The sequence below is a fragment of the Nuphar pumila genome, chromosome 17 (genome assembly GCF_984573655.1).
Source record: "Nuphar pumila chromosome 17, dmNupPumi1.hap1.1, whole genome shotgun sequence".
In the NCBI taxonomy this organism is placed as follows: Eukaryota; Viridiplantae; Streptophyta; class Magnoliopsida; order Nymphaeales; family Nymphaeaceae; genus Nuphar; species Nuphar pumila.
In genome coordinates, this window is record NC_143265.1 from 54,698,012 (window position 1) to 54,719,078 (window position 21,067).

A 21,067-nucleotide genomic window follows, 5' to 3' on the forward strand; every position below is an offset into this window, starting at 1 on the left:
CAGTTGGCTTTGATGTGACCACGTTTGTTGTACTGGTAGCATGTAAGAACATTCTTTGAAAGGCTGACAGTGAAATTTGGTGTAGGTAGCAACCCACGTCCACCCTGAATTTGTGCTCTCCTACCTTTGCCGCACCCTCCTCGTGCACGATTAGTAGTCATCTCTGTGGCAAGAACATCATGCGTAGATGATTGCCGTGCTGAAGCATCATACATGCTTTTCAAAGACATCTCGTATTGGAACAACTTAGCACATAAATCCTCAAAATTGGGCAACGTAGGCAAGCACAATAAAGAAGTGATAAGAACATGATACTCTGATCCTAAGGCATTCAGTGTCTGCTGCACTTTTTCTTTATTTGACACTGGATAACCAATAATTGCTAATTGATCTGTGATGTTTTTGACTTGATTTAAAAATTCAATAATGGTCATTGCCCATTTTTTTAAAAGTTAAAATTCGCGCTTGAGAAATAACACCTTAGCCTCTGATATCTGAGAGTAGGTCTGAGCTAGAGTCTCCCACAATACTTTAGCTGTGCAATCATCAAGAATAGAAATTAATACTTCTTGTGACAATGTGGAAGTGATGTATGCGACGAGGGCCTGATCGTGCTTAATCCAAGCAACAAATGCAGGGTTGCGAATGATGTTTGGCAATCCTCCGTCCTCTTTTTCTTCTTGTGTGATAAATTCTGGAGGCGTTGGAGTGGAGTCATGCAAGTGACCTGAAAGATCTTGACTTTGAATGAAAGAAGTAATATGCCTTTTCCAAGTCAAATAGTTGTTTGTATTTAGTTTTTCAGAAACTAGCTGCCCTAGGAAATTGGAAGAAATACTGGAGTTGGCTGAAGTATCCATTTGCAGACCTTGAAAAATTTCTTTTTTTTTTATTTGAAGTTGAAAAGAGTTAAGAACAATGAACGTCACAGTCGGCTGGAGGAGAAAAACAGAAATCGGCTAGTGGTTGTAGGACTCAGTTCGAAGAAAAACAGAAATCTATGGAGATGGTGGACTGATATCATAAAAGACGCAGGGAAATCTATGGAGATGGTGGACTGATATCATAAAAGACGCAAGGACATAAAACCTTTCTGATGGAGTGAACTGATATCATAAAAGACGCAGGGACATAAAACCTTTCTGATGGACTGATATCATATGGTGGACTAATATCATAAAAGACGCAGAGACATAAAACCTTTTCGTTTTTTTTTGTTTAGGTCTTAAAAAGAAAAAACAGAAAATGTCACGACAGGATTTAAAAAATAAATGAGAGGAAAACGACGGCTGATCTGGATGTTATTTCAGATCTGTGGAAGATGCACAACAGATCTGAATGCATTCAGATCTCTGAGACGAATAGTGAACCTTGAGAAAGCGAAGATAGATGAGGAAGGAGGAGGCGTGACCCGATTCACATGACCAGAAGAGGTCGCGTGAAACAGGAAGAAGAAGAGAGCAAGCAAATATAGATGAGGAAGGAGGCGTGACCAGATTCACGTGACCAGGAGAGGTCGCGTGAAACAGGAAGAAGAAGAGAGAAACGAAAGGACAAAAATAACGAAACGTGACCTGATTCACTTGGCCTGATGATGAGGAGGAGAACTCGGCTTTTCACGTCCCTGAGGAAGATCTTTTTACGCCCAGAAATGCCGTTGCTCTTATACCATGATAAAACTGCCAATGGGTTGACGTGTTTTGTTGAAGAAACCAAGAAAGGAGTAAGAGGGAGAACAAAGCCTTCTTTTGGGAATCAGCAGCCTCTCTATTTTCTTAATGGCTACAATAATCCATCATTAAAATTAATAGGGTTACAATACTTTGTACATGGACGAAAATGCCCTGCATTAGTAATACATATTACGTTAGAGTATAAAACATATAAAACAGGTGAATGGCTATGGGATATGGATCTTCTATTGGATCCATACCCAATCCATATTCTAATAAAAAGTTGTGTCTCTACAGACCTGAGTAAAATGGAGTGACTGAAAGGAAAAATAGACATATTTTTGAGACTACAAGAGCTCTACTTTTTAGAGGTGGAATACCTAAAGCTTATTGGGCAGATAAAGTTCAGTTGACTATTTATCAGATAAACAGTATGCCATTGAGTGTTCTTAAAGTTATATCTCCATTTCAAAAGTTGTATGAAAAAGTTTCAAATTATGATATGATGAAAGTATTTGGCTGTACATGCTTTGTACTTTTACCTGATAGGTATAGAGATAAGTTATCCCCTCGAATTATTAAATGTTGCTTTCTTGACTTTGCTAATGGTAAAAAAGGTTGCAAATGTTATGATTCTATTGGAAGAAGAGTTTGGATTTTTAGAAATGTTGTTTTTCTTGAGGATATGCTTTACTTCAATCATATTGGTGAAAAGGCAAGAGATGTGTCAGATTTACCCTTTTTGGTTCCTTTTGGTGAGAGCGAGGGTATAAATGAGAAGGCATAGATTCAGGAAGAGAAGGTTCAGTTAAGAGGTGTAGGGTTTGGGCAAACTTATGCGAAAAGACATGAAAATGTTATTGAGATTCCCTTCTTGGATCAAGTGGAAGCAAATCAAGTGGGGGGTGAAGTGGCCAATCTTGATCCTATTCCATTGTCAACTGATAGTCATTCAAATTTAGAGTCTTCATCTAAGTCGGCCTCCTCATCTTCTTCTCTTCCTTAGGTACGTAGAAGTAATTGAATCCCAATTCATCATCATTTTGTATCCTATGAGTCTTTCACTTCTAAACATCATGTATTTCTAGCATTGATTTATTCCTATATTGAGCATGTATCTTATGTAAAAGCAGTTGGAAAAGAGGAATGACAAAGAGCTATGGTCGATAAAATAAATGCACTTGAGAGGATGCATGCATGGGAATCGGTAAAGCCTCCACCTGAAAAGAATATTGTTGGAAGCAAGTGAATTTATAAGGTAAAAACCAGAGTTACCGGAAGCTTCTTAGGTAGGTGGGAAGCTCGCTTCCCGGAAACTCGCTTCGGAAGCGCGATACTCCTCGCTTCCGAAACTTCATGGGAATCTCGATTCCCCCATGCTTCTTCTATGCTTCCCATACACATGGTCTATGCTTCCTATATGCTTTTCTCCGTTTTTTTTTTCATGTTTTTCATGTATTTTCTCTCATACTTTCACTTACTTTCCATATACTTTTTTTAAATTAGTAACCATCATTGTTAGATTTTAACAAAAATTTAACTCTTTTACTGAAAAATCATGAAATATAAGAATCATCAATTTTATTTTAGTTTTTATTTGTTTCTTGTTCGATTCCTATTTAATTACCATATTGCTTCATTTTTTTTAATATTTTGCTTTTAAATTGATACTTCGCTTCCCGCTTCCCATAAATTTTAAAAGCTTCGCTTCTCGCTTCCGCTTCCCGTATCGTTTCCTGCTTTCGCTTCCTAGTTTGGCAACCTTGGTAAAAACTAAGGCAGATGGTTCAATTAAAAGGTACAAAGCAAGATTAGTAGCCAAAGGCTATAGTCGGCAGTTTGAAATTGATTTTGCTGAGACTTTTGCTTCAGTAGCTCATATGACTTTGCGAACTCTACTTGTCGTAGTTGCAGTATGGCAATAGAGCATGTGGCAGTTGAATGTCAAGAATATCTTCTTAAACGGAGATCTAAAAGAGGAAGTTTATATAGAACTGCCACAAGGATACTCAGATCATGAGGGTAGAGTCTGCAGATTACACAACACTATATGGACTCAAACATGCACCAAGAGTCTGGTTTGAGAAGTTTAGTTCAGTTGTGAAATCTCTTGGTTTTGAGCAGAGCTACCATAATCCTACCTTATTTGTGTCTTCCTCTGTTCATGGGAAGTGCATATTACTCCTTTATGTACATGACATGATTTGAAAAGAGTTGAGGATACCAAGAAGTTAGCCAACATGTTTGAGATGAAAGATCTGAAACATCTAAAATAATTTCTTGGATTAGAAATAGCATACTCACGAATCCTATTGCATTTGTTCCAACACATGTATGCAACGAATTTAGTAGTAAAGGCAAGGTTGGCAGATGACTCAAAGAAGGTTAGCTCTCCTATGGAAGCAATTCTAAAGTTGAGGGCCTCAAATGGTGTGGAGCTAGAGGATCCTGTAGTGTATAAACAGTTAGTTGGGAATCTCATCTACTTTACTATATCCATACCAGACATTACTTATGAAATTCATGCTATTAGTCATTTTATGAGTGCCCCCATGTCAGTTTATTTGGCCACAATACTCAGGATTATTAGATATGTGAGAGATACTATGCATTATGGCATATTTTTTTCATCATCAATTGCTACAGTTTTAAGAGCTTATTTTGATGTTGGTTTTAGAGGCTGTATTCGAGACCGTTTATTTATCACTGAATTCTGTATTTTTTGGGGGAGCTCACTAATCTCATGAAAAAGCAAGAAACAATAGAGAGTTGCCTTATCTACATTCTACAACAGAATCAGAATATAAAGCTATGACTCTAGTCACGCTTGAGATAGTTTGGATAAGGTAGCTTTTGGGTGAGTTCAGAGCACGGGAGAGAGAAGCGATTCAGGAAGCGGGAAGCGAGTCACTTCTAAAATTTTATGAAGCGGGAAGTGTGAAACAACTTGGAAGCGAATTGGGAATCGTCTCGAAAGTGAGAAGAGAAGTGAACCGGAATCGAAGGGGAAACAAAGAGGGAAGCGACTTAAGATTCGAGTACGAAGCGAAAGGGAAGCGAATAGGAATCAAGCTTTCTCGATATTTGGTTATGGATCGCAGTCGTACAAATACAATTGATAAGGGGTTATTCCTTTCTGTGCTTACATGAGGAACATAAGGTCACTCTCAAGCCTTGTTAAAAGTTAGGGTGGCACTGATGCAGGCTCAAGTTGCAAATGCATCTAGATCTTCTCTATATGGCATTTGAATTACAATTATAGGCATCTTGGTTGCATTTCCCTAATTGATTTTAAGTGAACCATCCTAGGAATATACACCACCAAATTATTCTCAAAAGACGAGATCACGTTTATAACAAATGGTGATGGTGAGAAAATGCATATTGGATGGTTTTCTGGTTGGCTTCATGGTGGTATGCCTCTGTAACTCATCCACTTCAATGGGCTCTCGAAAATCCGCTATGGGCTCTTCGTGCTCATTCTTTGTAGTGTATAGCTTTATTCATTAATCTTAATTTCTTTGTAGTCCTTGAACCGATATTCTAGTATGATCATGTGACATTTCCAATGTATGTCTGCACATCATTAACCCATCAAACTACTATATTGATTATGTAGCATGAATGGTTTTAATTGATTATTTTCTACTTGTATATAAGTAATAAATGTCTCCGTGTGTGTGTGTGTGTGTGTGTGTGTGTGTGACAGAGAGAGGGAGTATGTTCAATTGCATAAAAAACATATTATGATTACTCAAAAAGTAAATGTGATAAGTTAAAAATTACAAAAACAGCAGTAACTAAAAACAGGTCCATTGCTTGTTACTACTTGTCATCTGAACAGTAAAACCAGGTTTTCAAGATTTTTTGAGACCAAGCATTACTCCAGTTTTTTCCTTTCACTAGGTTTCCTGAAAACCATTTTTTTGTACTTTTCATCCAAACATGACGTTAAGGAAATTTGTGGTTTTGAACCAAATGAAAATGGACTGTTGTGAGGGGGGAAAGTCAAGATCCAGTTTGATCATCCATTGATTATTTTTCTTCAATTACCCTGTTAGAGGAACCCCGCAGTTTCATATTTAGGTACCATACAGGATCAGAGCTGGATATGCTTGGCAGAAAGATGGACAGATCATGTCATATCACTTTTAAAAAAGATTTGAAAGTCTGGTTACTATGATTTTTTGACCAAGGCTTCATGGTATCTTCTCAAACAAGGATTTGCAGCTGAAAAAACTATTTAGTTGCTGCAATACAAAAAGATTCATGAGATAACTAATTGTTTTTGTAAACTGTTTTAGACAACATGAATTTTCGTGTAGTCTCCTGCTGAAAACAGAGGACTTCATTTCTTCAGTTCTAATAATTTTTTTTTGAGTTTTATATGGAATATAGGTTCTTATATACGATCTTTCTTCTTCAAGGCATGCTGATCCGGATAGTGCATCATCTTCATTTTCAATTCTTCTTGGTGATGCACCTCACCTTGATGGTCAGGTAATGTTGAATCTGCATAGGTCTTCCTACTTCTTCCACATGGTTGTCTCAACTCTTTTTTCTTACACCAGTATGCAATATTTGGGAAAATAACAAAAGGAGATGACACGTTAAAAAAGCTTGAAGAACTACCTACTCGTCGTGAAGGGATTTTTGTGATGGTATGATTTTCCTATCATGTAAATTTCTAGCAGTTCTTTGCTCTCCACTTTATATCACATAATCATTTAGAAATATACAATACAAATATTAAATCTAGTCTTGCTTTTAATTTCAGCCACTGGAGCGCATCAGCATTTTATCCACCTACTACTATGGTGAGTGCAAACTTTAATCATTTCCTTTTTGGGCGCATATATAACTGCATATGCCCATGCTTCTTTTTGGGGAACAAACATTTTCACAAAAAAATTTGATAGAAGTTTTTATATTGAGTACTATTTTAATCTAGGCTGAAAGATATAAAACTACATTTGGGCTATATCCTTTGGAACTTGTTCAATTATCAGCAAAGTTTGTTAGGCATATGCATCATGCCTGTAAATTAGGGTCGTTCCACTGTCATCTTATTGTACCATGTCTTTAGGTTGGTGTGTATGTTAGGCATATTTTTATGGAGAAATTTTCATTTAGGTAACTACACTTGGAATCCTCACTATCTATTTATTTTCTCATTGTAATATGTCTTTGGATCGATGTATGACTGTCAGTTTGGAAATTTCCATTTAGGAACCTTTTTTTTCAGAAATTCTAAAAAGTTCATCACTAACTATTTATTTTCTCATTGTAATATGTCTTTGGATTGATGTATGACTGTCAGTTTGGAAATTTTCTAGAGAAATTTCCATTTAGGAACATCTTTTTCCAGAAATTCTAAAAAGTTCCTTTTCTTAGGAAGAAAATTTACTACTAAAATACAGTGAAAGTGGTCAAAAACCAAACTACAATCAAGTCCATCCACTTAAACCCGGTCACTCTCATCTAATTCTTGGTTATCCATGTTCAATTTATTCAAATACCGCGTTTATTAATCTTATAAAACCACCAAACTAGGGACAAAATCATCCTTAGCTAGCTAAGTTTCTAAATGGATATTGTTGAAGTCGGCTGGGGTTTCTGGAAAAATAGAAAAAGAGAGAGAGAGAGAGAGAGAGAGAGAGAGAGAGAGAGAGAGAGAGGAAGAAAATCATTATTATGCATTAGGCCCTAATCCCTTCTTAAAGGAATTAGTTAATAATAGGTTACAAAAAGAATCCATCTATTTTTCACTAATTATATACTGCTACCCAAGCTGAAACAATATTTCCTTTTTCTCTTTTAACACTCCCCCTCAAGCTAGAGCATATATATCTATCATGCTCAGCTTGTCACAACATCTAAGAAAGCCCACACTAGCAAGAGGTTTAGTAAACACATCAGCAACTTGATCCTCTGAAGCAACATGACAAGTAGAGATTTGTCCTGTCTGTACTAGATCTCTTATGTAGTGACAATCAACTTCAATGTGTTTCGTCCTCTCATGAAACACTGGATTATTTGCAATATAGGTGGTTGCTCTGTTATCACATCTCATCACCATCGACGTTGAGGTCTGTACATGTAGATCTCTGAGAACTGATTTAACCCATATCATTTCGGCTGCAGTTTGAGCCATGACTCTATATTCTGACTCGACACTCGATCGGGCTACTACGGTTTGTTTTTTACTTCTCCAGCTTATTAAATTTTCGCCTATAAACACACAAAACCCCGTAGTGGACTTTCTATCAATGATGTCTCCTGCATAGTCAACATCCGAATAGGCAACTATATCATGAGAGGAGCTTGATTTGTATAGTAGTCCTTTACCTGGAGAAGACTTAAGTACCTGAGAATCATCATTGCTGCCTGCCAATGTACTTGGTTTGGTTTATCCATGAACTGGCTAATCTTGCTTACAGCTAGGGAAATATCTGGTCTTGTCACTGCAACATACAAGAGTTTACCAACCAGAGACTTGAAACTTCTACTGTTAACAGGTTTTGCTTCTTCAAACATGTGAAGTTTAGGATCCATTGGAATGTTGACAGGTTTGGCTCCTAACATTCCTGTTTCCCGTAACAAATCAATTACATACTTCCTCTATGATAGAACTAACCCTTCACGGTTTCGAGCCACCTCTATACCCAAGAAGTATCTAAGAGGACCAAGATCTTTGGTAACGAAGTGCTTCTGTAGATGAGCTTTGGTATCTGAGATATCCTTTTTATTGCTTTCTGTGAGTATAATATCATCTACGTACACAACCATAACCACAACTCCCGTGGGAGTTTTCTTAACAAACAATGAGTGGTTTGATGCCGACCTGTTAAAACCAAATGCGGATACACTCTCAAACAACTTCTGAAACCACGCACGTGGACTTTGCTTTAGACCATATATCGCTTTCTTTAACTTACACACCTAGTAATACTCCCCTTGAACCTCGAACCCCGGAGGTTGCTGCATATACACAGTCTCAGACAAATCACCATACAAAAATGCGTTCTTCACATCCGACTGGCATAAGCTCCATCCATTATGGATAGCCACTGATATGACCAGCCGAATAGTGCCAAGGCGTGCCACAGGAGAAAAGGTTTCAAAGAAGTCTATCCCATACGTCTCTGTGTACCCTTTTGCCACCAACCTGGCTTTGTACCGTTCAATTGTGCCATCCGAATTGTACTTAATGGTGTAGACCCACTTACACCCGACAATATCTACATCAACGGGTGGAGTAACCAACTCCCAGGTATTCCGTGAAACTAAGGCATCCATCTCATCTTGCATAACAACTTTCCATTTGGAGTCTAAGACTGCCTGATGGTGATTCAGTGGTAGAGATTCAACATATAGAGCTATGATGAACTTTTCATGTGACTCCCAAGTCTCGCATCTGTAACAAACTTAGAAATGGGATGTAAGGTGCATTGCCTTTTACCTTTCCTGATAGCGATTGGCAAATTATCATCCACAATAGAAGCTTCAGTCGTGGCTGAAGGACTTACTTCTGAGGAAAAAAGGTAGTGTAGGTTCTGATTCCAGAGGAGATCTATGAGAGTATACCAGAGGAGGATCATGATACCGTGATTGAGTGTGAGAGGTAGGAAAACTTGTAGGAATTGACTCCAAAGGAAGAGGGGGGAATAGGTAATGGCATAGCATCACCCTGATCACATAGTAATCTGGAGGCAGTACTTGAAAAAAAAGGAATGGACTCAAAGAAAGATACATCTGCACTGACATACTCTCTACGAGCGATGGGATCGTAACACCGGTACCCTTTTTGATTTCTTGGATAGCCCACAAAGATACACTTTATGGATTGAGCCGATAGTTTGTCTCGATGAGGCCCTAGTTTATGAAAAAAACAAACACACCCAAACACCTTGGGAGAGATCGAGAAAAGAGGTGCATTGGGATACAAGAGTTTCACAGAAATTTGTTCTCCCAATGAGGATGACGGCATGCGATTGATAAGGTAGCAAGCTGTAAGAATGACATTTCCCCAATATGAAGGAGGCATACATGATTGTAGCATAAGGCTGCGAGCAACATCTAGAAGGTGTCTATGCTTCCTTTCAGCTACCCCATTTTGTTGGGAGGTATGATCACAAGTAGTTTGAGGTTGAATGCCACGATTCTTATAAAACAGTAGTAACTCATTGGTTTTAAACTCGAGAGCATTGTCAGTGCGAATGATCTTGACAAGAGAATCAAACTGAGTTTTTATTTAAATAATGAGGGACAAGGATAGAAGGAACTTCCGATCTGTCTTTTATTAAAAATACCCATGATAATCTGAAAAAATCATCGACAATGACTAAATAATAACGACACTGGGGCCTACTGGAAACTCTACTAGGTCCCCACACATCAAAGTGAAGAAGCTCAAATAATCTTTGACTCGATGGACTTTGACTTGAAGGAAACGAACTCCTGTGGTGTTTACCCAGCTGACAGGCTTCACACTGGAACGAAGTAGAAGGTGAAATTTGAGAAAGAATTCTACAAAGTTTTGGCAACGACACATGACCAAGACGAAGGTGCCATTGATAAGAACTGGTGGATGACTCAGACACGGTATGCACGACTCCAGTGGTTGATGAAGATACTAGACACCTCATTCTTCATAGCCTCCACCAATCCTCTTTTCCGTCAGCCTATGTCACATGGGTGCGGGTGCGGGTGCGAGTGCGGGGATGCGGCACTTCCAAAAAACCCGGGTGCGGGGGTACAGTAGGGGCAAAAATGTAAAAAAAAATTATATATATATATAATTTTGAAGTTTTAACAGTTTAACATTTAACAATTAACATTGTCATAATATGATTCATCATGCATGCAATATATCAACCTAAATATCAAATTATCAATCAAATAAGTAAAGCAATTACATAAATCGACCTAAATATCAATCAAATAAGTAAAGTATAAAAGAACTAAATTACATACCAAAGTATATCCTGATAAAGTAATGGATGTTAATAATTTTCTTCTTCATCATCAAATGCATCATTAGAAGGAATACTGGGCTCAGCTAAATCCATGTTTGTTATTGTTAATGTTGAGAATAGGTGGTTTTTGGTTAAGTTCTCATATATTAGAGGTTTTCTGAAATATTATTTTCATAAGGACTTAGATGTAATTTTTCTGTTTTGCCTCTCTCTATTTAATATAGAGAGAAGCCCTAATCTCAATTAACGAGTTCTATTGTGCAACCGTCTCTCTCTCTCTCTACACTCACAGGTGGCTGTACAACCCCATCTCATTCTACATGGTATCAAAGCCTTCGATCGTGGGAGCGTGATTTTCATCAACAGGGATTGATTTTTTTTCATCAACGAGGAGCAACAACCCTACGACTTTTTAAAATCAGGTTCGGTGGGGTTGACTGGGGAAGATCTGATCACAGATCTGGGATGTTACCCAGATCTGTCGTCAGATCTAAGGAGAAGATCCACTGCAACCGAGTGTTGCCGAGACTGGTTTCTACTATGACGTGATTTTTTTTGTTCGTGAGTTGTCGAGGTGTGTTCCTGCTGTTACAGATTTTTTTTTCTGTGTTGCCGTGAGTGCTGAGTTCTTGTCGAGGTGTGTGCCTGCTGTTTGGGAGCAGCAAAAATTATTTTTTCTGTGTTGTCGTGATTGCTGAGTTCTTGCCTATGCTGATTGCGTGTTATCAGAATTCTGCCGTGAATGCAACTTCCTTTTCTGTGCTGCTGTGAATGGAACTTCCTTTTCTATGCTGATTACTTGTGATACTTACTGGATGTCGTGCATTATATGTTGGAGAACAACAAGTGTAGTGAATACTTTGGTTTGCAACTGCAGTCTCTCATTTATCGTGATGTGTTTGGGCCTTTCAATGTTCGTGATTTCTGTGCTATCAACATCAACTGAAATTTAGTTGTTTCAGTGGATTGGTTTATTTCAGAATGTGGCTGCTGTGTCGAGTTTTTTTTTTGGAAACATGGTAGCTTAAGTTTCTGTGTCGTGGAAAGTAGCAGGTGTGATTTCCTGCTGGACTGAATTTTATTTCGTGTGTGGGCTGTTGTTTGCTGTGGAAACAGCAGGTGTGGTTTCCTGCTGAGTTAGAGAAAAAAATTCCTCTTGAACACTTGCTGTTCAAGTGAGGTAATCTGTTTTTTTTTTCAGTATGGCTGAAAATTCGAAATGTGATTCCAAACTGGAACATATTGGGGAGTATAAGGCTTTTGCCAACCCCTTCTCATATGGCTCTTCTGTAAGGTTGAATGAAACCAACTATGCCAGGTGGTCCAGAACTTTTATGATGTCGGTATCTGGACATCGTCGAAAACATATTTTGTTGGAAGGCGAACCCACTGAGAAATTGGGAAAATATGTCACTTGGGATGAAGATAATGACATAGTTATGTCATGGATCATGAATAGTGTCGAACCCCATATTGCCGATGGATTGATCTACTATAATACAGCCAAACTAATGTGGGACAATCTTCGTGATACATACTCACAAGAAACAAATGTGAGTCGTATCCTGCAAGTTGAACAGGAAATATATAACTTGCAACAGGGAGATCAGACCTTCGCCCAGTACTATGCCTCTGTCAAAGCTGCGTTTGAAAGACTTAATGCTCACAGGCCTCTTTGTTGCTCGAAGCAAAAGGATCATCAAGAACAAACCATGATTGCTCGTTTTCTTACAGGTCTTTCTTCAGATTTCTCTGTTGCAAAAGTTCAAATGTTGACTGGTTCAGATGTTCCCACTCTTGTTGATGCTTACAATCGTCTGAGTAGACTTGCGATCTCTCTGCCACAATCTCAGCCTGTGACTCAGTCATCTGCTCTTGTTGTCCCATCTAGTTATGGGCGCGGAAATATTCAGAATATCAGAGGATGGGGACGTGGATGTGGTATGGGAGGCAGAGGAAAGCTTCAATGTACATTCTGTGGAAAATCTGGACATTTAGAAGATCGTTGTTGGGATAAGCATGGTCGGCCAATCTCTTCTTCATCAAAGTCATATAACCCTAAAGCAAATGTTACTACTATTGAGGCAACAAATGCACCAGAGACTATCACTGCAAATGAAAGTAGTATCACCCTTAGTCGTGCGGAATATGATGAGTTGATTGCTCTTCGACCTTTGAGTTCCCCCACTCCTATAGCTGGGGTTGCCTTTTCAACCGGAAATCATCTCCATCCGAATGATAGTAAGTGGGTTATTGACTCTGGTGCATCCAGACATTTGTGTGGAAATTCACGTGTTTTCTCAGATCTAAAGGTCATTAAGGCTCAACTTGGAGTCTCATTAGCCGATGGGAGCTCCTCCCCGGTTGTTGGTCAGGGAAATATTTCTATATCCTCCTCATTACAGTTGAAAATGCTCTTCATGCTCCAAACTTTCCTCAAAGTTTACTTTCTGTTAGTTGTCTTATAAAAGAACAAAACTGTAGAGTAATATTTGATCCAATGGGTTGTCATTTTCAGGATTTGCTGACGGGGAAGAAGATTGGTGGAGGCTATGAAAAAAATGGACTTTACTACCTACATCATCCAATGGGTTCTGTTCATGCTGCAGTGGAACATTCATTCAGTCCTGTTCAGTGGCATCGTCGTCTTGGTCATCCTTTATTGTCAAAGCTTCGGTCGGTCTTTCCTCAGATTCCTTCCACCACATCATTTCAGTGTGAAGCATGTCAGTTGGGCAAGCATCATCGAAGCTCGTTCCCTTCGAGTCAGAGTCAGTCTAGTAATAAAGTTTTTGAACTTCTTCATGCAGATGTATGGGGTCCTAGTAAGATTCCTACTAGGACTCAGTGTCGTTATTATCTTGTTATTGTTGATGATTTCTCTAAGTTATCATGGGTATTTTTAATAAAAGAACGATCTGAAGTTCCAAGTCTTATCAAATCCCTAATTCTTGAATTAAAAACTCAGTTTGAATCTATTGTCAAGATTGTTCGCACTGATAATGTTCTCGAGTTTAAATCAAAAGGCCTGTTACAATTTTACCAAGATCATGGCATCCAACCCCAAACTTCATGTGCCTATTCATCTCAACAAAATGGGGTGGCTGAGCGAAAACATCGACACCTCCTTGATGTTGCCAGGACCATTATGATTCAATCAAATGTTCCTGCCTTATACTGGGGTGATGCGATTACCACTGCTTGCTATCTGATCAACCGCATGCCTTCGTCTTCTGTGGGTGATCAAATTCCATTACATATCCTAAAACCTGATGCCCCACTTTTTTCTTTCTCACCAAAAATATTTGGATGTGTTTGTTTTGTACACAAACTTGGCCCTGACCGTGATAAATTAGCCGCTCAAGCTACAAAATGCATATTTATCGATTATCCAAAAAATCAAAAGGGCTATCGATGTTATGATCCTATTTCTCGCCGAGAGTATGTCAGTGCAGATGTATCTTTCTTGGAATCTTCTCCATATTACTCTAGTTCCGGTTCCCCGCTGCAGGTTGATCCAGCTGAATCTTTTCCATTACCTATCCCTCCTTTTCCTTTGGAATATGTGCCCTCCTTACCGAACCAAACTTTATCCTCTTCCAGATTTAATAATCCGCCATTGGTATATGTGCGTAGAGCTCCATGTCCGCAAGAGCCTTCATCTTCTTCTTCTCCTGAGGTAAGTTCTACTGACAATAGTGATCTTCAGGATGATGATAGCAGACCTATTGCTCTACGAAAGGGGACAAGACAATGCACCTTATATCCCATATCTCATTATGTCTCCCATGCCAGAATTGGACATCAAATGAAGTCGTTTATTTCAGCCTTGTCTGTTGAAACCATTCCTCTGAACTATCACCAGGCAGCACTCGATAATCGCTGGAAGCTGGCTATGCAAGAAGAAATGACAGCTTTGGTCTCTCAGCATACCTGGGATCTAGTTGATTCTCCAGCAGATGCTGACATTGTTGGATGTAAATGGGTATATACAATAAAGTACAAATCTGATGGTTCTATTGACAGGTACAAGGCCAGATTAGTCGCGAAAGGGTATACTCAGACATATGGAATTGACTTCTTTGAAATTTTTTCTCCTGTGGCACGGATGGGTACCATCCGTCTTGTTCTCTCAGTAGCTGTTCAGCATGGTTGGAGCTTGTGTCAATTAGATGTGAAAAATGCATTTCTTTATGGGGATCTATCTGAGACCGTTTACATGCAACAACCTCCAGGTTTTGAGGTTGAGGGGGAGTGTCAGAAGGTGTGCAGATTGAGAAAGGCGATTTATGGCTTGAAACAAAGTCCTCGTGCATGGTTTCAAAAGTTGTTTGAAGTGATGTCAAGCTTTGGCTTTAATAGATCGACAGCAGATCATACACTTTTTATAAAGAAAACTAGCTCTGACATAGTTGTTATGGTGGTATATGTGGATGGCATCATTCTTACAGGAGATGATGTGAAAGCTATTGAAGCCACAAAGGCTCATCTTCAAAAACACTTTGTTACAAAAGACCTTGGTTCACTCAGGTATTTTCTGGGTATAGAAGTTGCTAGAAGCCATGAAGGGATGGTTTTGTCTCAGCGGAAGTATGTTCTTGACTTATTAAAGGAAACGGGCATGTTGGGAGCTAAACCACCAAATATTCCCATGGACCATAAAGTTCAGTTGTTTGAAGAAGGGTCAAAACCTGTTGATAGCAAAAGCTATCGCTCCCTAGTAGGGAAGTTATTATATGTAACTGTGACCAGACCAGATATTGCTTTAGCAGTAAGCAAAGTTAGCCAGTTCATGGACAAACCAACTGAGGTACACTGGAATGCAACCATAATGATTCTCAGATATCTAAAATCCTCTCCTGGAAAGGGGTTACTGTTCAGGAAAGGTGGAACTCTGGAGATAGTAGCCTATTCTGATGCTGACTATGCTGGATCTGTAGTAGATAGAAAGTCTACCACAGGATTCTGTGTGTTTTTGGGAGACAACTTGATCTCATGGAGAAGTAAGAAACAAAATGTGGTTTCCAGGTCGAGTGCAGAATCAGAATATCGGGCTATGGCCCAAACAGCTGCTGAATTGATATGGGTTCGCACTGTTCTTAATGATCTCTAGGTGAAGGTTTCCTCTCCAATGACCATGATGCGCGATAACAAAGCGGCAACATATATAGCAAACAATCCTGTCTTTCATGAGAGAACAAAGCACATTGAGGTTGATTGCCACTATGTAAGAGATATGATTCAAGCTGGTCATATCACTACAAAATACCTAAAGTCTGAAGACCAAGTTGCAGATATGTTTACAAAGCCTCTTGCTAGGCCAAATTTCTCCAGATGTTGTGACAAGCTGAGCATGATAGATATCTATGCTCCAGCTTGAGGGGGGGAGTGTTGAGAATAAGTGGTTTTTGGTTAAGTTCTCATATATTAGAGGTTTTCTGAAATATTATTTTCATAAGGACTTAGATGTAATTTTTCCGTTTTGCCTCTCTCTATTTAATATAGAGAGAAGCCCTAATCTCAATTAACGAGTTCTATTGTGCAACCGTCTCTCTCTCTCTCTCTCTACACTCACAGGTGGCTGTACAACCCCATCTCATTCTACAGTTAAAATATAGTTTGCGTATGGATCTGGATCTAAATCCATACGTATGACATGTTAAATGAAACAAATGCTCAATACAACTTCATTAATGGCATCCTTGTAATATCTCTGATATTACAAGGCTCGTTGTATACTTGTTTTATTTTATAAAGGTTAGGGTTTGGAGGTCAAGCAAAAACGATTGCCGCCCCAGCCGATTGTGCATCTCCTCTCTCTCTCTCTCTACTTTCCTGTGCAGGTTGAACCACACATACGAAATCGAAATCTCCTATGGTATCAAAGCTTGGGGTTGCAGAATTCTATTAGAAGCGTGTTCAGCGAGATCACAAGTTTTTTTTTTATATTCTCCTCTCCCAATCTTTCTATGCAACTCATCTTTTCCCCTTTTTATTCTTCTCTCTGACTGCAGCCATAAACGACTGATTGCAGCCTGTTTGATTCATTTTTTGGTTGTAGTCACCATTTTTTTTCTGCTAGTTCTCGATTCTTAACGTGATATCAATCCCTTCGTCTGCTACTCATTTTTTATTCTCGTTCATCAACGACTGATTCCAAACCTGCTACTCATTTTTTATTCTCGTTCATCAACGACTGATTCCAATCTCAATGTGTGTCCCCTAGAAAACAATCTCTTTGATTTCCACTCTTTAACATCTTTGATTCCAGAATTTTTTTTTATTCATTCTTTGATTTCCAGAACTTTTAACGTCTGTCAGTTTCATTCATTCTTTGATTCCAGAAATTCTTTGATTCCAGAAAATTTTCCTTTATTGCTATTTTAGTGTCCCTTGTGCAATGCCTACAGGCAGATTGTAACTGTTTACAATCTCGATTCTGAACTGCAAAAAAGAAAAGAAAAGAAAAGAAAAGAAAAGAAAAGAAAAGAAAAGAAAAGAAAAGGGTTATTTCGAGATATCGGTAGCACATGTACATGTCTTGTTGAAGTTCTCCTGATTGATTAAGTGATCTCAAACCTGTTTGTTTCTTTCCATTCGTTTTGTTTGCTTATTCATTGTCCCATTGATATGGATTACTCATCGTCATCCAGTCCCTCTACAAATTTCTTGAGTCAGCTCGTTACAGAAAAACTTACTCATTCTAATTTTTTGACTTGGAAGAGGCAAATCCTTCCTTTTATACGGAGTCAGGATCTTAATGAACATCTGGATGGTTTAGTTCCTATACCATCATGACTTATTTTGTAGGAAACCGAGGATGAGAAGGGTGACACAATTACCATTTTTATTAAGAATCCAGAGTATACAACTTGGAGGAAGCGGGATTAGTTTTTGGTTGCTTATATTATTTCAACACTCTCTCAAGAAGTGTTGGTTACTCTTTCAGATGATTGCACTGCGGCGGCTCTGTGGAGTAAGCTGTCTCAGACATATTCTCAGATATCAGAAGCCCGAGTTATGTACTTAAAAAATGAATTTCAAAGTTTGAAGAAAGGCTCCATGACAGTCATGAAATACATAGGCCGCTTGAAGAGTATTACTGATCAATTGGCGGTTATTGGAAGTGCTATTGCAGATAAAGATAAAGTTCAACTTCTCAATGGATTGGGTCCTGATTTTGACATGCTTACCACGGCTTTATCATGCCTTCCGCAATTGCCTAGTTTTGACGACCTTCAAGCGAAACTTCTTCAGCATGAGATGATTATGAAACAAAGGGCAGAAGGAAATGAATCAGCTCGTCCTTATTCAGTTTTGGCCATGGACACTTCCGTAGGTTTTGGACGAGGGAATGGAGGGCATCAAGAAGGCAGAGGCCGCAGACGTTTTGGGCAGGGAGGACATGGTATCTTGCCTACACCTAATATTTCAGGGGTTTTTAATACAGGGAATCAGAGGAGAGTGCCCACTTGTTTCTTATGTAACAAAAGAGGACATGTGAAAGCTGATTGTTGGTTTAATCTACAGAATAGAGGAAAAATAAACAAATTTGAGAATAAATCAGCTACTACTGTGGACACAAAAGGGCCATCCACAGATGTGCAACAACTTTTGTTATCAGCATTGTCACAGTTGACGATCAAGCAAAATGAACAAGGCGAATGGTATGTTGATTCAGGTGCCACCACACATGTTACGGGTAATGCGGGTAAGTTATCTCACTTATTGCCTTATTTTGAAAAAGGTAGTATAGTTACGGGAGATGGAACTTATCACTTCATTAGTCATACTGGCAGTGCACATATCCCTATGTCAAAGTCCTCACTTCACTTGTCCAATGTCCTTGCTCCTAATATTAAAAAGAACATTGTTTCTGTAGCTAAACTTGTTGACGATATAAATTCTTTCGTCGAATTTACTCCCTCTTCTGTTTATGTTAAGGATCTACGAACGAAGGAGACGTTCACTAAGGGGGAGCGACAAGGAAACATGTACGTCTTAAAGGAGATTCCTTCAATGTCTTCGTCTTCAGTCCCAGTTCTCCAGTTGAAGTCGTCCAAGCATTTTTCAGTGTCTTCACCTTCAGAGTCTTTGTTTTTCCCTTCATTGGAAGTTTTTAATTCATCTCATTGTAATAAGTCAGATATTTGGCATAATCGTTTGGGACATTGTAGTCGGGGTTTCGTTGAAAATCTTGTATATGATGGTCTCCTTCTAGAGTCTAGTTTATGTTCATTTTTTGATAATAATAATAAATGTTCTTTATGCGAACTCTGCAAAAGTCATGTTCTTCCTTTTCATATTATAAATAAAAGAGCTTCAAAGCCATTTGAGATTATTTGTTCTGATGTTTGGGGACCCACACCTATTCCTTCTCTTTGTGGCAGTCGTTACTATGTTATCTTTATTGATTCTTATTCCCGTTATACTTGGATATATTTCTTAAAACACAAGCATGAAGTTTTTCAAATATTTCGAGAATTCCATTCGATGGTCAAAACAAAGTTTGCTTGTGATATTGTGCATTTACAATGTGATGGTGGAGGATAGTATTCATCGAACGAGTTTATTGCCTTTCTTCGGGATAAAGGAATAAGTCGACAGGTTTCTTGCCCTCATACTCCTCAACAAAATGGGGTTGCAGAGAGGAAACACATGCATATTGTAGAGAGCGCGATGAGCATGTTACATGATAGCAATGTGCCCGTTAGCCTCTAGACAGAAGTTTTTCACACATCTGTTCATATCATAAATCGTCTTCCTATGGCACTTTTGGATCAGAAATCTCCCTATTATACTTTATTCGGGCAACATCCCTCTTACAATGAGCTGCGTGTTTTTGGTTGTGTATGTTATGTACATGTTGATTCATCTCTGCGAAATAAGTTTCAGGACAAGGCTGTCAAGTGCAGATTTGTTGGGTATGCAGATGAATACAAAGGTTATCGATGCTATGATCCTACTACAAAACGTATTAGGACCTCCAGAAATGTTTTTGACGAACGAAATTTTCAGGTCAATGACTTTGCAACGTTGCCATCTCGAGAATCAGAAGTATATGATCCATGGATGAGCGCAGATCTTTTTGCTGATATAAGAGAAACATGTCAGACAAATTGTCCTTCCTTTGGCTTGAGTAGGGAGTTGAATGACTCACAGATGCATGTTGAATTATCTCCAGTTGAGTCTCCAGTTGAACCACCCCCAGTAGAACACTTCTCTGGGCAGATATACACTAGACGGGACAAAAATACAGAGCCGAGGAATGTGGAAAGCATCGCCAATGATCCGGCTCAAAGGTCGTCACGCATTAAGCATCCTATTCAACGATGGGTGAGTTATGAGACCTTCTCCCTTGATTTCCAGTTGTTTATGTCTCAGCTCACAAAACAGGATGAACCCACTTGTTTTAATCAAGCTCTTCAATCCCGTCATTGGACTGAAGCTATGAATGAAGAAATGAAAGCTCTTCATGAATGCCAGACTTGGAAAATAGTCCATCGGCCAGAAGGAAAGAATGTAGTTGGCTCCAAATGGGTTTATAAAACAAAGTATAAGCCTGAAGGAAGCATTGACAGATATAAGGCACAACTTGTTGCTCGAGGATTCACACAACAATATGGTGAAGACTACGATGAAACTTTTAGTCCGGTAGTCAAAATGGGTATTATTCGTGTCATCATATCCCTAGCAGTCGATCGAGGTTGGAGCCTTAGCCAGATGGATGTTAAAAATGCATTTTTGCATGAAACTTTAAAGGAAGAAGTGTATATGGAGCAACCTCCTGGTTATGCCGAGAAGGATCCTACTGCCTGGGTGTGCAAACTAAGGAAATCTCTGTATGGGTTGAAACAGGCGTCTCGTTCCTGGTTTGAAAGTTTCTCTATGCAAATTCAGAGTTATGGTTTTAGAAGATGCCCTCTGGATCACTCACTCTTTATTTACCAAAAGGCAGACATTGTTATACTTCTTATATATGTTGATGACATTGTGATCACTGGGAGTTCAGATAATCATGTGCAAGACGTGAAGCAGTTTTTAATGAAAACTTTCAAGATGAAAGATTTAGGGGAGTTGAGGTACTTTCTTGGTGTGGAAGTTGATAGACAACAAGACACATTGACACTCATGCAACAAAAATACACTCTTGACCTTCTGGAAAGAGCCGGGATGACGAATTGCAAACCAGTCAGTACTCCTAGTGTATTACATCAAAGGCTGAGCTTTGAAGATGGTCATCTTTGTGTCAACCCTACAACGTATAGAAGTCTCGTGGGGATGTTACAGTACTTGACCTTCACCAGACCTGATATAGTTTATGCTGTCAATCAGGTATCCCAGTTTATGCATGCTCCAATAGAGAGTCATATGGAAGCTGTGAAGCGCATTCTACGCTATTTAAAAGGAACTATA

General features: G+C 38.9%; 1 protein-coding gene across 2 annotated transcripts in view; it reads left to right on the forward strand.

Moving 5' to 3' along the window:
* LOC149811976 (Cyclophilin-like peptidyl-prolyl cis-trans isomerase family protein) overlaps positions 1–21,067 on the forward strand; it is a 98,750-nt gene that overhangs the window by 54,010 nt on the left and 23,673 nt on the right. For both annotated transcript variants that reach the window (XM_089992556.1, XM_089992555.1), the window contains exons 4-6: positions 6,101–6,173; positions 6,245–6,334; positions 6,451–6,490. In XM_089992556.1, coding sequence (XP_089848682.1) covers positions 6,101–6,173; positions 6,245–6,334; positions 6,451–6,490 — 203 coding nt within the window. The remainder of the gene's footprint in view (positions 1–6,100; positions 6,174–6,244; positions 6,335–6,450; positions 6,491–21,067) is intronic.